We start from the raw sequence: 17,290 nt of genomic DNA on the forward strand, positions 1-17,290 counted from the left end.
CTCTCAGTGTCTCATCTGCAAAAGGAAAGAGTAGGACATGTTCTTGAAGGTCCCTTTCAACTTTAAATTGCTTTATGAAATAATGTAATGGGAAAATTCATCTCTGTAATTTACAGTTGGCTCAAAAAATAGGGTGTGCTTTTCAGGTCAACAGAGAAATGAATTGTAGAAGTTTAGCCTTTTAAAAATTTCAAAATGACAATCTCTTCTCATTTCACTTTGAGTTTTTCATTAGATCATATATTCTGAGATGGGTAGGTAAAGACAGATTTATACAAACCTGTACGACAGAAAACAGTCAAAAAAGTTTGCAATTAAGTATTTTTTGAATTGTAGTTGGATTCTTGTCCATTGCTATTCAAATAGAAGTTAGTAAAGAGACTCTCTCACTGTAGCAATAAATACCTAATAAGAGTGTGCCAAATTGTGGTAATCTATAATTGCTTAAAAAATATAATGTAGGGGGCAGCTAGGTGGTGCAGTGGATAGAGCACCAGCCTTGGAGTCAAGAGGACCTGAGTTCAAATTCAGCCTCAGAAACATAACACTTACTAGCTGTGTGACTCTGGACAAGTCACTTAACCCCAATTGCCTCAAGTGCCCCCCCCCAAAGTATAATGTGAAAACCCTCAAAACTCTTTACTAAATGACATGTAGATTGCATTAATTATCAAATTAACATCCCTTTTCTGTGAAAAAATGTGTCAGAAGGAAGTCTAGTAGCTATGCTTCCACTGGCTATATTCCCTATTTATTTTATATTCCCTATATTCCCAATTTTAAAATTTTATTTAAAATTTTATTTTTTACAGTTGGCCGTAAACCAAAGACCCAACAGCCAGCTATTTCCAATGGGTCACCTGAATTAGGCATCAAGAAAAAACCCAGAGAAGGCAAAGGTAACTTGTGTGTGTGTGTGTGTGTGTGTGTGTGTGTGTGTGTGTACGTGTGTGTGTGTGTGTAGAAATTTTGACTGCAGATGTTTGCATAGCATTTTTTTAAAAAAACTACTTAATGCATTGATGCACATGAAATGAATATGTTTTTCTTTGCAGTTATTGTAGACTATATTGCAGCTACTGTTGTTGAAGAAAGTAGCGTGATAACTAAGGCTTTTTTTTTCTCAGTATGTAAATTTTTACTTAGTGGGAGAATTTTATTTAGGCAAACTTAAATTTTCCAGGATATATATCAATTAAAAGGTACCCTGAGATAGTATTGACCTTACTAGATTGTTCTCTTGCTTGGAATACTTTCTTCAAGGTCAGAGTAAAGCATATGGCAAAGTATTGAATAATAGACGTTATTGCAATATTGCTTTTCTGACTCAACTCATTTAGAGATTTCCAGAATCATTCCTCATATTGATTTGTAATCTTATTGGTGTAACTATTTCTACTGCTGCAGATTGCAACCTATCCATGGGTTCTCATTTTATGTGATTTTTGTTTGTAGTGTTCCATAAATGTGCTGTATAGTATTCACCCAGCATCCTCCAGGGCTTTCCTTCAGTGCTTTTAATATTTCCTAGAGTTCACTTTAGGCTATCTGTCCTTCATCTTACACGTTCTCTGTGTAATTGGCCCACTTCTTTTTCCCCTTTTACATTTGGTTGATTGATGTCCTTTATATAATTTCTCATATACAAATCATCATTGATTTAAAAAAAAATACCCCAACAAAAACAAAAACTAAAGTATGATTTAAAAAATTGTCAGCACCACTGTTTTCATAACGTTTAGTAAATGGATGTAATTCATATCCTTTTCATTTGGGGTACAATATTTACTTTCTATTTTACTGAAACAACATATTTGATCCTTGAAATCAGCAAGTTATTTATAGTAATTTGAAAATACTTGAATGGAAATTAGAGAAAATATGTAACCATGTTGAGAAACTGGGCATTTAGTTCAGTAAGTTATTTCTTTCAATAATGGTTGCAGCAAACTCTCAGTTATTTAGAAGCCACCAATCAAGTTTGAGGCTCATCTAGGGAATTTTACTTTTCCTTTTATTTCCTTGCCTGCCTGAAGCCATTTCACCATCCCAAAGTCAGTATCATGAAGGAATAGCATTGAAGCTAATTTCTTTTATACACTATTTATACACTATTTTATTTACACTATACACTATATATACACTATACATTATACACTATTTTATGCACTATTTATACACTATTATTGGGAAGATTCTCATGATAATTCTGAAAGGATAGACATTCAAACAGAGTTAGGGAAAATTTTTAGAAGGTATTTTCATGAGAGTTTTAACTTGCTCCATTCTTGACTGGGGTCCATTCACCTCTTCTTAGAGAGCTGGTGGCCCCCATTGCTCAAGAATTCAACATATTGGTGCTGGACTTAGATTGGACACCTGCTTGGTGTTTTGCAATATAGCTTAGAACTCCCAGTCTCAAGCAATCTACCAGCCTCAAGCTTCTCCAGCAGCAGGGGTTACTGGCAGGGAGAAAATTTTAAATTGAAACTTTGCTTTTTAGAATTAGATATAGTTCTGTTTTCAGACTGGCAGTTGTAACTTGATTTCAGAGCTTTAAAATAAGTTAATTTCCAGAACCTTGAGTTAAAATTAAGTGTTGATTTAATGACAAAATTTATTTTTAAATGCCATTTAGTTGAAAGACAAAAGTTCCTGCCTGCCAACTTCAGGTGGACTGGCTCCACTTTGTAACTAGACCTGTTTGCATATAGGCCTTGATGTATATAAGATGACTCCCTTTGAAATGCCCAGTAGGCGTAACCAAATGTTTTAATTTGGATAATGCTAGATTAGAATTGCTCTTGGCTTTCGATAAGCCCATCTTTGAATTATTTATATTATATTCAAAACAGGTAACTTGTAGGAGTTTTATAGTTCACCTTTTATAGTTAATGTCCTCTGGTGCATACAGGTCAAATCCCATTATAGCACACATCACTATAACAAGAGGGTGTCTAAATTATAACCATTTCAAGTAGTGTGATAGAATTCTAGTGTAAACAGCGAACGTGGACCTCACATGGACCTCTGGGAGCCAGAACAAAATTCATTTTGCATGAGCCCATTGCAAACCTAAAGAAATATAAATTGCTGTCAAGTTATAGAAAGGAATCAGAGAATACCACAAATATTATTTCTTTTTACACATAACAAATTAAAACTATTTTTATGTCATTCTGCTTTTACATCTGCCAGTGACAGCTTTTGAAAATCTTTGTCCTTTGATATTTTATGTTTTCCTTGCTCTGTACTTTTGCCTTTTGTGCTGCTAGCTCAGTCTTGTGGTGAATCTCCTGCTTGAAGCTCACCCAGGCTGATGTAATCTTGTACTATAGCTGATTTATTAGAACCTATGTACTCCTTTGTAACATTTACTGTATCATTACTTATGTTCCACATGTTTGTTATTTTCCCTCTTGTATTTCTAACTTTTTTGGGGGTAAGGGAGCTATTTCTTATTATGGCACTTTAGCATTGCACGTTCCAATCACTTAATATGTGTATGAATTAATGACTAGCAACTTACTGAATATTTGTTGATCTTATAAAAGATCAACTAATTATCTATATTATCTGCAGTTTTTAAAACAGCAAACCAGTGCAAAATTTGAGATTAAAATTAGTTGGACACTTTTAAGCATTTTCCTACTAAAGTTCTAGAATTTTAGGTACTTTAAGAGGAAATGAAGGGTGTGAAAATGAAGGGTGGAAGAGGTGGAATGATACAATTCCACAAGTGTTTTTAAGTGCCCATGATGTATAAGGGGGTGAGCCAGGAGTTCTGGCTTTTGGTCAAACCATTACTTAGGGGGTGTGTGACCTGAGGTAGATCCCTCCCCTTCTTAGCTTATCCATCCACAAAGTGACAGGGCTCAGATGAGGGAATTTTTGCCTTCTCCAAGTTGTTACAATTCCATGAAATATTGTAATTTGTCTTCTGCTTGTTGAAAGAATTTGTAGGTACCATCTGCTTTTTTTTATTGTTTGCGTGCCATGCTCCTCTTGAGGAGCTGTATAACCCTACTCTCCCAGAAGATCTGAAGTGTACTTTGAAGCAGCTTTTTGACAGGCCACTGTTTGTCTTTCCTAAGCCTTCTTTGAATTGATTGGTAGTTAACTGACCAGAGGGAATTGATAAAAATTTTAAAAACACATGTATGAGAAATTTGTTTCACATGAGAAGTAGGCCTTGGTCTTATTTATCCATGTGTGGACATTAAAAGTATGTATCCAATACTTGATGAGTGATCTAAAACTTCTGTAATGCCATTACATGCTTGCTTATCTCTGCAAAATTGAAGCTGGTAGAAGTTAATGTAAGTTTGGATGAGAGTAATTTGGACTTTGGCTTTCCTTGGAGCATGGAATTTAGAGCTGTACAACACTGTAGCCATCCAGTCCAATGTCATTCTACAGATGGGGAAACTAAGTCCCTGATAGTTTTAAGTAACTTGCCCAAGGTCATCCTGGAAGTAAGTAGCAGAACCCAGATTTGAACCCAGGTCACCTGACTTCAGATGCTGTAGGATTTTTTTCTACTGTGTCATGCTACATGAGCCTCACATTTAAGCAAGCCATTATAGACACGCCTCCATTGTGTTGGGAGTTGTGGTAAGTCTACCTTTGTACAGCAAATGGACTTGACTATGTACAGTATTGTGAATTCTAGAGGCAGCATGGTGTAGTAGGGTCAACCTTGAAGAGGAAAAAAAAAAGAACCAAAAAACACCTGGGTTGAATTTCTTACATTAAAATATACTAGCTCTGTGATGATTTAACTTTTCAAGGCCTCAGACAACTTGCTAAAACAAGAAGTTTCAGATATTGCTGATCTGCATCACAAAGTTTCCTAGATTGATGAAATTAAAGGTTTGGGACAAATATAAAATTTTAGACAACATCTGTAATATAGGCTGTGAGACTATAAATGTTTCATAATCGAATTTTACTGTATATGTTCATTCTTTTGTTGCTTAAATACACAAATTAAGTAATAATGTTGCATAGTATTTGACCCTAGTGAGTTACCATTATGATATTCTAAGCATTTTTTATATATATGCCTAAAATGCTTTTATATTTGTTTTTAAAGGTAACACAACATATTTGTGGGAGTTCCTTTTAGATCTCCTTCAGGACAAAAATACCTGTCCTCGATATATTAAGTGGACACAGAGAGAAAAGGGGATATTCAAGCTTGTGGATTCCAAGGCTGTATCCAAGCTCTGGGGAAAGCACAAGAACAAACCGGACATGAACTATGAAACTATGGGAAGGGCCTTGAGGTAAAAAAAAAAACAAAACAAAACCATACAAACATACCCTCTGAACTACCAGACAGAAATGAAAAGAGAAGCAGTGTTCTCTTTGTTCATTAGCTATATAATTTAAAAAAAAAAATTTTTTTAAAATAAAGAAAATCTCAGTAATTGGTGAGTTTCAATCAACAAAATCAAACAAATGTTAATTCGTTTTGGAAAGCATGCTCACTTTTCATGCGGGTGTCTCCTTTTGATATCAGTAATGTTACATTATTGTACGTGTTTTTGGGTGAACTTATGAATTGAGGGTGTAACATTTCCAGGAATGGAAAAACACACAATTGTATATGGTGGTGGTGTTTTTTGTTTTTTTTGTAGATGGTGGTGGTAGTAGGGTGTTTGGGGGTGTATAGTATTGGGGAAATGTATTACTTTTTTTTTAAGTCCTCTTAACAAGTCTTAAGTTCATTTGTTGCTTTAGGAACACCATTTATTTATATGTAACTTGATTTGTTGTCCACAGAATTGTTTTCCATATTACATTTTAAAAATGCTTAACTCAGAACACTGTGACATGTTAAATTGCTAACTGAATTTACTTTTAAATATTTTCTGGACAGTTTGTCCAGAATCAAGTATTTGGAAATGTCCATTTCATTTGAAAAACATGGTAGTTTTTTTTGTTTTTGTTTTTGAGAATAACTTGAAGTATAGAAATGTTCCCTTCCATCTGCTTATCAGCTGGTCTTCTACTGGTCCAGTTGGGATAAGGAGGGCACCAGGGAGAACAGAAAAACTGCTTAGCAGTTAGCTTGTATATGAACAGGAAGGTGTGTGCATATACCATAGATTGTTAATCTTATGGTCTTTTGAGTTCACTCAAAACAGTGTGCAGTCCTGTCTGCTATATTTCACTGCTAATGGGTTGAGTAGATGATTTGTTAGAGCAGTAGGAATTTAATGTATGTACATAGTTTGTGAAAATATGCTTAATACATCCAAGTAGCAAATTTCTAAACACTTTCATCTTCTTTTGTGAATTTCAGTTACAGGGCTAAAAGGAGTGAAGTAATAAATTCTTTCTAACTCTAAGACCTTTAGATTTGTTCTTTTTCTTCTCTGTCCTGAGCCTTTTGAGCAAACAGGGCAATAAGCTCCTTGTTTCTGATCTCTACAGGAATTAATGAATGCTACTGCCAGTATCCACTCCACTCCCAGTCCTTTGAGGCCTAGGCAGGAGGACAGGAACCTACCTATCTACCTACCAACTACTAGATCAAAAGTCAACAAAGTCCACAAGCAAAGAAGGCACTGAATCCTTCTTTCTCTTGTGAAAATGGCAGCAGTCCTGGAGGCAAAAATTCATCTTGCTTTTGCATTTGGGAGTTGTACTGTACTGCTTTTCCTCAATATATAGGAATTGTAATGATTGGATACTGTAGATAATTTTTTAAATAAAAATCTTGCTATTTGAATACTTCAAAACTATGCAATTGCATATTTTTAAAGTAATTTTGGGGAACTAAAGGCCAGCAGTAAATGGATACCTTATCTGGAACATTTTATTTGTAATTTATATAAATTAGAGAATATACAACCATACATTTTTTAGTTTCCCAATTATGGGGAAAAAAATTGTGGGGTGGGGAGTCCTAAGGAGTGAGGAAATTATTTCTCTGCCAAATGACACCTTCCTTGGCCCCCCACCCCCTTTTATTTTCCTGGGCCTTTACACCTATTCAGGATGATATGTGGGGGGAGGAGGGGGAAATCATACAGGCACATAGTGCTCAGGCTGAAATAGTGGAGTTTGAAAGGACCCAAAATGAAAGCAGTTACTGTCTTGGTATAGGAGTGCTTCTGAACAGAATCAGTTTTATAGTGTAATTGATACCAGTGTATAATAAATAAATCTCCTATTTAGTAAAAGCATGAAATGTAAACATAGTTGGATATAACATCTATATTGTATATGTATTAGCACAAAAATGCTACATAAAATATATAACAAAATTGTCTTATTTGGTGTTTATTCTTTCAGATACTACTACCAAAGGGGCATTCTTGCGAAGGTAGAAGGGCAGAGGCTTGTGTATCAATTCAAGGAGATGCCAAAAAATATAGTTGTCATAGATGATGACAAAAGTGACGCTTGTAATGAAGACTTAACGGCAACTACTGATGAAAAATCATTGGAACGTGTTTCATTAACTGCCGAAAACCTCCTGAAAGCAGCAGCTTCTGTACGTGGCAAGAACTCATCTCCTTTAAACTGTACCAGAGCTGAGAAAGCTGTAGCCAGAGTTGTGAACATCACCTCCCCTGGGCATGAGGCTGCTTCCAGATCTCCTTCCACCACCACTTCTGTTTCAGCAACAACTGCCCCAAGGTAAGTGCTGTTATCTTATCTCTCTTGTCACTCTGTTAACCTTGAGAATACCAATCTCACAATGGTTAAAAAAAAAAGTCAGAATTTTTTTATTTAAGTATTCTGAATTTCTCAATGCTATGACTTTGAAAAATACTTTTTAAAAATGTGGTTTTACTTTTAACAGATGTTTCACAGCTAATGTGATTTGATTAATATATCTAACTATTATAATTTTAGCCTACTTTGTTTCTCATGTTCAATATTTAGTAAGAAAGTGGGTTGAAATTTAGGTGGCTGCTTTATGGTTATAGTGTTCACAAGATAAGAGAGAAACCAAAGTTATTTTATTTCAGACTGTAGGAATTACCAGAAAATAAACTTAGGGGATTTGAGGGTACTAGCTTTTTTGTATTTGTACTTATTTTTGCTAGTTCTCCCCCCCCCCCAGACTTGTTATTAAGTTGTTTTTTTGTTTTTTGTTTTTTTTAATTTTTTTATTCAACAGGACAGTTCGTGTGGCAATGCAAGTGCCTGTTGTCATGACCTCTTTGGGACAGAAAATTTCAACAGTGGCAGTTCAGTCAGTCAATGCAGGCTCATCATTAATAACCAGCACCAGCCCCACAACAGCAACCACTCCAAAGGTGGTAATTCAGACAATCCCTACAGTGGTGCCAGCATCTACTGAAAACGGAGACAAAATCACAATGCAGCCTGCCAAAATCATCACCATCCCAGCTACGCAACTCACACAATGTCAATTGCAAACAAAGTCAAGTCTGACTGGATCAGGAAGCATTAATATAGTTGGGACCCCATTGGCTGTAAGAGCACTTACCCCTGTGTCCATAGCCCATGGGACACCTGTAATGAGACTCTCAGTGCCTGCACAACAGGCATCTGGCCACACGCCCCCTCGAGTCATCAGTGCGGTGATAAAAGGGCCAGAGGTTAAGTCAGATGCAGTGGTTGTAAAGCAGGAGCCTGAAGTGAAGACTTTGCAGCTGGTACAGGAAGAGAAGCCAGCAGATGGAAGCAAGGCTGTGACCCATGTGGTAGTGGTCAGTGCTCCTTCCACCATTGCTCTTCCACTAACAGTGAGACCAGAAGGCACGGTGACATGTGAGAAGTGAGGCAGCTCCTGACTGCCTGGCTGATGAAACACGGAGAGGGGACGGGACATCATCAAGAATGTTTATGGAGACTTTGCAACTTTTTAATGCAATCAAAGACTTACTGGAAATAAATTACCTTTATCCCATGTTTAAGTGGGACATAAACTACACATTGAGATGCTGACAGAAAACTGCCTCTTACAATAACATATAAATATGAAAAAGGGACCAAGCAGTTCACTACATTATCAAGTTACACTAAGACTTGGAACACTAAAATAATTCTGTAAGAGGTGATCTTTTAGGTTAGGGGAGGGAGATAGGGAAGGATGGTCTCATTGTTACAAATAGCAAATTTTGATGCATTTTTTTAATGCATACCAGCAATTAATACTGTGTGAACACAGTACTCACTTAACTGGTGCTATGTGAAGACTCTGCTAATATAGGTATTTTAGAATGTGAATTGAAGAATGGATCCAAAAGCCTCTGAAAGAGAACAACGGAGAAAAAGAGAGACCTAGTGGAATTTTTGTATCATATAGCTTAAGCTGATTTAAAACAAAAGCCTTAGACTGATTTTCAGTTTTTCTTTCTTGAAATAAGCTAATGGCTTGTTTGTGTAAAGCTTTTTTTATTAAAAGAAAAATTTTAAAAATCTTGTACCTAGCACAGTATTGTTATAGACTTTACATGTAACATGTTTTGTATGGTAGTTTTAAGTCTGTCGCTTTCTTAATTGTGGACATAGTAGCAGCTGGCTTTGGCCTTTGCTGACACATGCCTGTGCCACTCACTCAGCCTTGGCATCTGTGCATACATTTCAGTCTCAGCTCTACTCTTTCACTAGAAAGTTCACGCTCGGCATGAATTTTTGTCAGGTAGTTTTAAACCTGTATTTCTTTCTTTTCTTTTTTCTTTTTTTAGTTCAACTTAAAGGAGGGAAAGTACCAGTGTTCAAAATTGAACTATAATAGTTTGTATATTCAACATTTGAAGTATATTATATTTTGTTGTACTCTTGTTTCAAAGTGTATTCACGTAGGTTTTACTGAAATATAGAAATGAAATTTATTTTGTGCTTTGTTTGGTCTCTGGCGATATTTTCGATGTTTAGAGGTAATGGAAACAAAGTAATTATGGTTACTGTGGCATCTGCTTTATGATGTACCTTGTTAAAAAACTTTGATTAGCAGATAATAGAAGCAAGTTTAAGAAAAACTCTGACATCTGTAATAGAAATCCTTGGTCTTACCTGGAGATTTTGCCTCCATTTCTATTAGCTATGAATTCAGCAGGTATCAGCTATGCTTTTGCCATTCCATTTCTTTATGATCTTAATGTTAATGAAGTTTGAATTCCAGTGTTTTAAAAATGACAACACATCATATTAAAGGTGGTTGATTTAAGTTAAAAACAAAAAACAAAAAAGGAAAATGATTAGTTCCAAATCTATTGAAAAGTGGTTATATGTGCTGATATAGAGATGTTTTAAACTTTCCTAATTATGCATTTGCTCAAAAACTACTCCATACTGTTAGAATGAGTTAATCTATCTGCCTTTACGATTTGTTGTCGTTTAAGCAAAGATAGCAGTGATGTGACTATCAAAAGATACTAAGACACCTGGGTCTGTTTTAATTCCATTCTGGGAGTTAAAAGAGGGAAGGAAGAATTCACAGGTTTAATAAGCTATTGATAGTACTATTTCTTTGTATAAATCTCTTACACATGTGTGGTACTTTACAGTGTATAACAGCATGGTTTTTACATACATTATCTCATTTGATCTTCACGATAACCAAGTGAGGTAGGCAGGATATGTATTGTAATCTATAGTTAGGCTTTGGAAGTTTAACACAGAGTCACAACTCGAGCTTCTGATTTCTATTCCAGTGTTTTTTAAAAAGACTAATAAAATTAGAAGCATAACTTCAGCATTAAGATGCCATATTAGCATAGGAAATAAAAAATGAAGTTCTAAACCTTCAATGAAGCCAGAATCCAGATGCCCACATTGTCCTTCCTGTTTTCATTGTGGGTTAAGTTTGGATGATCACTTTGCAAAATGGGATTTCAACCGGAAAAAAAAAAAAATTAGGGAATGTATCTATCGAGAGAGAGAGAGAGATGTAAAATTGATAGTGTTGCTAAAGAAGTGGTAAAGATGCTAAGCAGGTATTGGTATTCCTCTAGAATTAGTTACAACCATTGGCTGTTTTCTTTCCCATCTTCAACACTGTCTCTAGTACGTTGTTTACTCTAGAGACATAAAACAAGACTAAAGATTGGCATACCTAAGGGAAGCCATCCAGGCCAACATCAATCTCCAGTGAGATATTGGTTACTTATACTTATTTCTAACCATATTATTTAGAACACAATTCAGCAGAACCACTGTCATTGTTGTGCTCGCAATACAAACTGCATTTTACAAATAGGAATTTTTAGCACTTAGGAAGGGTGAGTGTTAGGATTATGTGAGATTCTAACTGGAACCAATTAAAGGACAGAATTGAAATAAGGACATTTGCATATGGTAGAAATAAAATTTCCTAGTTCCCAGTATCTTAACGTGAAAAAAATCCTTGGCAGATATGATTATCAACATATCAGTATTTCAGTGCCTACAGAGCCCACCATGGTGCATATAAGTACAAGAATATTTCTTGTCCTCAAGGACCTTACAATATACTTTGGGAGATGTGATGAACAACTGAAATGGTGTGAGAAGTTTGGAGACAGGGAGAACTGTGAAGGCTGGAAGGACAAAGGCTTCATAAAAGAAATGGGGCTCAAGTCTTTGAAGATAGGATTTACCTGGGTAAGAAGGGAGATGAGGTCAGTTAAATTTAAAAAGAAACATTACCAGGTACCTACTCTGTATATAAACTGCTTCTCTGCTAGTACTTAGTAAGATAATACTTCAAGGGCTAGTAAAGTAACGGGATATGACATGTGACATTAAATGAAATAATATAAGCCTAAGAAATGAGCAAGCAAAATACTATGTTAGGTCAAAAGGGGGAAAGGCCATTACAGATTTCTCAAGGCAGGTTCCTTAAAGGATGGGTAGAAATTTCTTTGTGGGGAGAGGCAGCAGGGGTGCACTCTAGGCATTGGGACCATCATGAGCACAGAGAAAGGAAGGGAAAGTAGTAGTATCCCACAAAAGGCAGTTGACAGAAAAGATGGAATCACAGAGGCAGGAATCAGCATAATGTGTTCAAAGCATTAGAAGCTCAGCCTGTGACTGAAAGGGAGTGAATATTCAAGGGAGTAGGAAATGTGCTTAGGATGGTTAGGGTGAGCCCAGATTGGTAAATGCTTTTAGGTAGTGCCAAAAAAAACATTGGAAATAGGCCTAGAATCAAATCACTTAGAAGCTGTGTGACTTAAGGCAAAGTTTAGCCTCCCTGAATCTGTTTTCTCACAAAGTGGTTGTAGATCAAATGTGACTCTACATTAAAGGAATTTTGTTAACTATAAAGCACTGTGTATGTGTAAGTTTTAATTTTTATTGTGGAAGGTATTTGGTGAATCAGTTGATTAGGCAGGGTAAGAAATGACTTGTTGCAGGTTTTCTGAGCAGTCGATGACATGACATGTTTTAAGAAGGTTAATCTGATGATGTCTTGCCCAAATGGGGTGAGAATACATGAGGGGATAGGTGTAACTGAGTGTGGGGGTAATCCAGCTGTGATGTAAGGCTAAGAATGGAAAAAAATTAAACTCAACCAGACGAGGTAACTGGTTATGAGAAGAGGGAGAAGGACAATTTCTTTCAAGGTTTTAAACCTCAATTATAGGCAAGTTGGGAATAGAAAATGATCTTTAAGGAGAGTACATATTTGGTTTTAGGTATTTGGTGTTTGAGATGAAAATGAAGCATCAACTAGAATGCTTAGTATAGGCTGTTGGACATTTGGGACAAATAGTTTTGATGAGAGGGTAGCCATAGAGATAGAGGGGAGTCAGCAGTGAGGTCCTGGACAATGGACAGGCTCTGTGAAAGTTTGTGTAAAGAGAGAAAAGCAGAAAACCAGAGGGTGACAGAGTTTTTGTAAATATCTATAATCTGGAGTGGAAGAAGTAAGAGGTAGTTGGAAGTAGGAAAACCAGGGTAAAATGAAAGGAATGTGTCAAGAATCACAAGATTTTAGAAGCACCTCAGATCATCTAAACCAATTCATAACTAAATGGAAGTCCCTGCTACATTTCCAATAAACTTCCACTTGAAAAACTCACTACGCCTGTTCCAGCTTCTAGGAAGTTCTCTCTCAGGTGACATCTTCCTCTTTGCACCTCCTCTTCCTCCTAGTCCTGCTCTCTGGGGTCAAACAGAACAAGTCTAAGCCTCCTTAATAGTCTTCATGTCATCCCCAGGGAACAAAAAAATAACAAAACAATTCCTTCAGCTGATAAATGATTTCCAGTCCATCATTTTGAATGTCACTTAAGCTCCTGTTTGCCAAAGTCCCTAAAATGCCACCCAGCCAGAACCGAAGACATAACTTTAGATGTGGTGTGACCAGGACAATGGGATTACCACCTCCATTACTCTAGACACTATGCCTCTCAGATCTGTTAGTCACTAAATAAAATGGCTTTTTCTGAGTTTCCCACTCTCTCTGAACTGCAATTGACCATTCCACCAAGCAGCTCCTCTCTTAGCTTCAGCCTCAATACTACTGGCTCTCCTGACTTTTCCTCCTGTATTAGTGACTCTTCTCTCCACACTACTGTAAACATTTGCAAAGGTTCTGCCCTATCAGTTATCTTTATATCTTTCCATGACAGCTCCTTTCACTTCCATAGTTTCCCCCTATAACCTTAATTTGGATGATTCAAGTCTGTATGTCCACCCCACACCTCTTCCCTGACCTTTTATAATAACATTTCCAATCATCTGCTAAACATTTTCACTTGAATTTCCTTTTGGCACTTCAAGTTCAAAATATCCTAAACTGAACTCACCAAGATAGTGATCAAATGCAGAACAGGGATGGAGGAAAATGAGGATGGACTTGGATTTTCCAGGTCTAGTTCAATAGAGAAGATGAAAGCCAGATTCCAAGGTATTTTACATATAGTGAGTGGGTTACAGTACTTAAAATAAATATCCAACCATCAAATATGGGTAACTTGATCAGGAAGAGTACATAGAGATCAAAAGTTGCAGCCAACCGTACAGCTTATATACCAAAACTGTCTTGATTTGACCTTTTTTTTACATTAAAGCTACTAAGTTTATGCTGAAACAATAGCATTATTAATGCTACCTATAATGTTAGTAGTTTATTTCCTTAAACCCAGATGAGTCAATTATAGAGGCTTCCTAAACGTTGATATAGTCTTAGCCCTGCCACTAGTTTGTAGTGTGACCTTCAAGTCACCTCACACCCCAAAGGTTCATTTTTTTAAATGTATGAAATGAAGGTGTTAGTGTACAAATCATTTCATCCCAGTCTTCATGATCTATGGTTCTGCGATACAGCATAATAGATAGGGAGGGGCTGAACTTGGGAATAGGAATACCAGAATTAAAACTCTGTTTTTTGCTAGGCAATGGAGTTAAGTGACTTGCCCAAGGTCACGCAGCTAGTAATTGTCATTTGTCTGAGAGCAGATTTGAACTTGGGTCCTCCTTAATCCAGGGCTGGTGCTGTATCCATTGCGCCACCTACTTGCCCCCTTAAAACTCTATTTTTAACACTTGTTACTTATTGAACCTGGGTAATGTCACCTGACCCATGTTTCTCCAACAACTCCCCTGGACTTCCTTAAGTAAGGCTATGATTGCCTAGGTGGAAAAAAGATTTATATGTGAGTAGTTCTGCATGCTAATCCAAAATAAAGTGACTGATTTTAAAAAAAAGCCATCAATACACTAAAATTTATAGACACATGAATGTCAATCCAAAGTAGTCATAGGAAGCTATACTTATTCCATTATTCCTAAAACTTTTCAGATTTAAAAAATTATATATTTCTAAATATCTTGGAATTATTCCAAAAATTCTTGCAATAATAATTTAAAGAGCTTGGGGCACATCCTTTTGAATATCTTTGGCAAAATTTAACCTTAAATAACTTTTTAAAAAATTCCATTTTATTTTCAGTTCTGACTTCTCTCCTTTCATCTTCCCTCACCCTCACCTATTAAGAAAGCAAGAAAAAAAAACAAAAAACCTGTTATGTCTTAAATAATTTTTGACTTAATTTCCCCCCTGTCCTCAAAAAAAAAAATTCTTAAAGGACACAGCCTGAAGAATAGTCTCATTCATTTTCAGCATCACATCAAAAAGGAGCACCAGTAAGATGCCCTGGTAGTACAAAGAGTTTTGGGTTTGGAGTCAGGGAGATCTGTATTCCAATCAAACTTGATACTATGTTTTGATAGGCAAGTCATTCAACCTCTCTGGGCCTGATTTTTAATCTACAAAAATTAGAATAATTATACCCATAGGACCTACTTGACAGGGTTGGTTGTTAGGATCAAATGAGATAAATTTAATTTGTTACCCATGCCTAGAACTCTCTCCTCACTTTCATCTCATGGAATCCCTAGCACCCCTTGATCCTCCAACTCCACCCTGGTTAGTTTGGCTCAGTTTTGATTGCATAGCATCCCCTCCCCCAGAAACTGCTTTGTATTTACTGTGTATATTTTGTGTTTATCATGTACAGTATATGCTATTTCCCCCCAGGAGAATGTAAGCTCTTTTGATGGAAGGGACTTGTGTCCCTTTTATCTTTGTTTGTACTTGCATAGTACTTGATACGTATTAGGTGCTTAATAAATGCTTATTGAATTGAATAAAGTGGGTGATTGAGCTTGATAATATTGTTTGAGGTCAAATGCTCATCGAAGTTAGGTCTAAGAGATATTAAAATGTTTTTAAAAATGGCAACATTTATGGTTAAGTACATTGCCTTCTGAAGTGAAGGCTTTGAAGGTTGATTTGTACACTCCAGAGTTGGAAAGGCCATAGAGATCACCTAGTCCACAGGTTTTTAACCTGGAATCCACAGATTTGGGGAGGGGATCCTTTGGACTTGAATGTAAAAAGAAAAAATCTTTTTCATTCATCTTTGGTTTCCTTTGTAATCCTATGCATTTTATTTTGTACCTTTAAAAATATTATGGGAGGGGGGTTCATAGGCTTCCTAAGGGGTCAGTGACAAAAAAAGGTTAAGAACCCCTACACTCTTGTCTAATCCCTCATTTTATGGATTAAGAGCTTGTCTTAATGCTTGCTCTTAGGAAAACTTGCTTTTCTTCATAAGTGCCTATCAGTAAACTAAATTGAGATCTTTGTTAGAAATTAACATCATATTTACTTGATGTTTAAAAAAAAAAAAGTTGTTTATACTTTCCAGGATCTATTTTCCCTTGGAAAATCAGACAGTTGTCTTGTTTCCAGTTTTCAGGTATCTGTCCTGTTTTTCATTTTTTAAAGATGACTGACATTCTCTTCAATCATATCTGCCAGGTCTCCCAAAGCCCAGGGATTTAATTTGTCCCAGTCTAAGGACTTTAAGTCAACAAGTATTTGTTGACCCACACTCATTCGAAGCAGCTGAGTGCACTTTGTCTCTCTCTTTTGCTGACTTTAATTCTTTCTCAACCATGTTTGTATTTGTTTTTTTCACTTTTCATTGTAAAGATTTTTCACTAATGAACACAGAAGTGTTAATTTTAACTACATCTAGTTAAAATTACAGTTCTGGGTCTATCTGGCCCCCACTTCCCTTTCAGTTACTAAAAACCCTCTATCTCTTTGCTAACCTCAGTTCAGACTGGCATTTAGCCTACTTGACCCCATTCCTAGATTCCTGCCCCTCATGGCTCTTTATAGCTTTTGTACATTTGTATAAATGTCCTTTGAATATTTCAACCACAGAATCTTTGTGTAAACCCTGCTGCCTTCTTTTGTCTGATTGGCTATTCAATTGTTACTGGTTCTTACAAAGAAAAAGAGTTTCAGTGTTTGGGGTGCTCTTGTGCTGCATTTCCTTTTGGTAGGTGGCATTGGCTTAATTGAAGTCCAATTTTTCCTCTCTCAATTTTAAAACATCTCCTTCTTGAAGTCTGCATTACATGCTTAAGCCCAGTTGCCTCTCATTCAAATCTCACAAGCTCTAAAATGACAGCCATTTTTTAGGTCCCTTTTATATTTCCACATTGTCAACTAGTTTTTTTTCCCCCTACTAGTTAGAATAGCACTTCCTCTCATTGCTTCTTCTGCCTTCTTAAACTACCATGAAATCAAAGTCCGATGCTCAACGTTTCATAGCAGAAAGATTTCCAGCAGATGTCCTCCCCACAACTACTCCATCTTATCAATTTTCTAATCTACTCTCATCAAGAAAGCGTCCTATATATCTCTTCCACAATACTACTTAATTCTTTCTCTTTTGATTCCTGTGATTGTTAGTGATCTCTGCTACCAGGTAGAATGTTTTAATGTTGTGTGCTGGATAGTGATAGATTAGAAGAGAAAATGTTAATAATATCCATATCTACTTATTCCTAA

The 17,290-nt window shown here is 36.3% G+C and overlaps 1 protein-coding gene across 8 annotated transcripts in view; it reads left to right on the plus strand.

Annotated features, from left to right (window-relative positions):
* Positions 1-15,570, plus strand: part of ELF2 (E74 like ETS transcription factor 2) — a 91,687-nt gene extending 76,117 nt beyond the window's left edge. For all 8 annotated transcript variants that reach the window (XM_027857534.1, XM_027857536.1, XM_027857538.1 and 5 more), the window contains 4 exons: positions 813-899; positions 5,096-5,288; positions 7,306-7,653; positions 8,141-15,570. In XM_027857534.1, coding sequence (XP_027713335.1) covers positions 813-899; positions 5,096-5,288; positions 7,306-7,653; positions 8,141-8,768 — 1,256 coding nt within the window. In that variant the 3' untranslated portion in view covers positions 8,769-15,570. The remainder of the gene's footprint in view (positions 1-812; positions 900-5,095; positions 5,289-7,305; positions 7,654-8,140) is intronic.
* The last annotated feature ends 1,720 nt before the right edge of the window (positions 15,571-17,290 follow it).

This window comes from Vombatus ursinus, unplaced genomic scaffold (assembly GCF_900497805.2).
Source record: "Vombatus ursinus unplaced genomic scaffold, bare-nosed wombat genome assembly UNPS02012179.1, whole genome shotgun sequence".
NCBI classification, from domain to species: Eukaryota; Metazoa; Chordata; class Mammalia; order Diprotodontia; family Vombatidae; genus Vombatus; species Vombatus ursinus.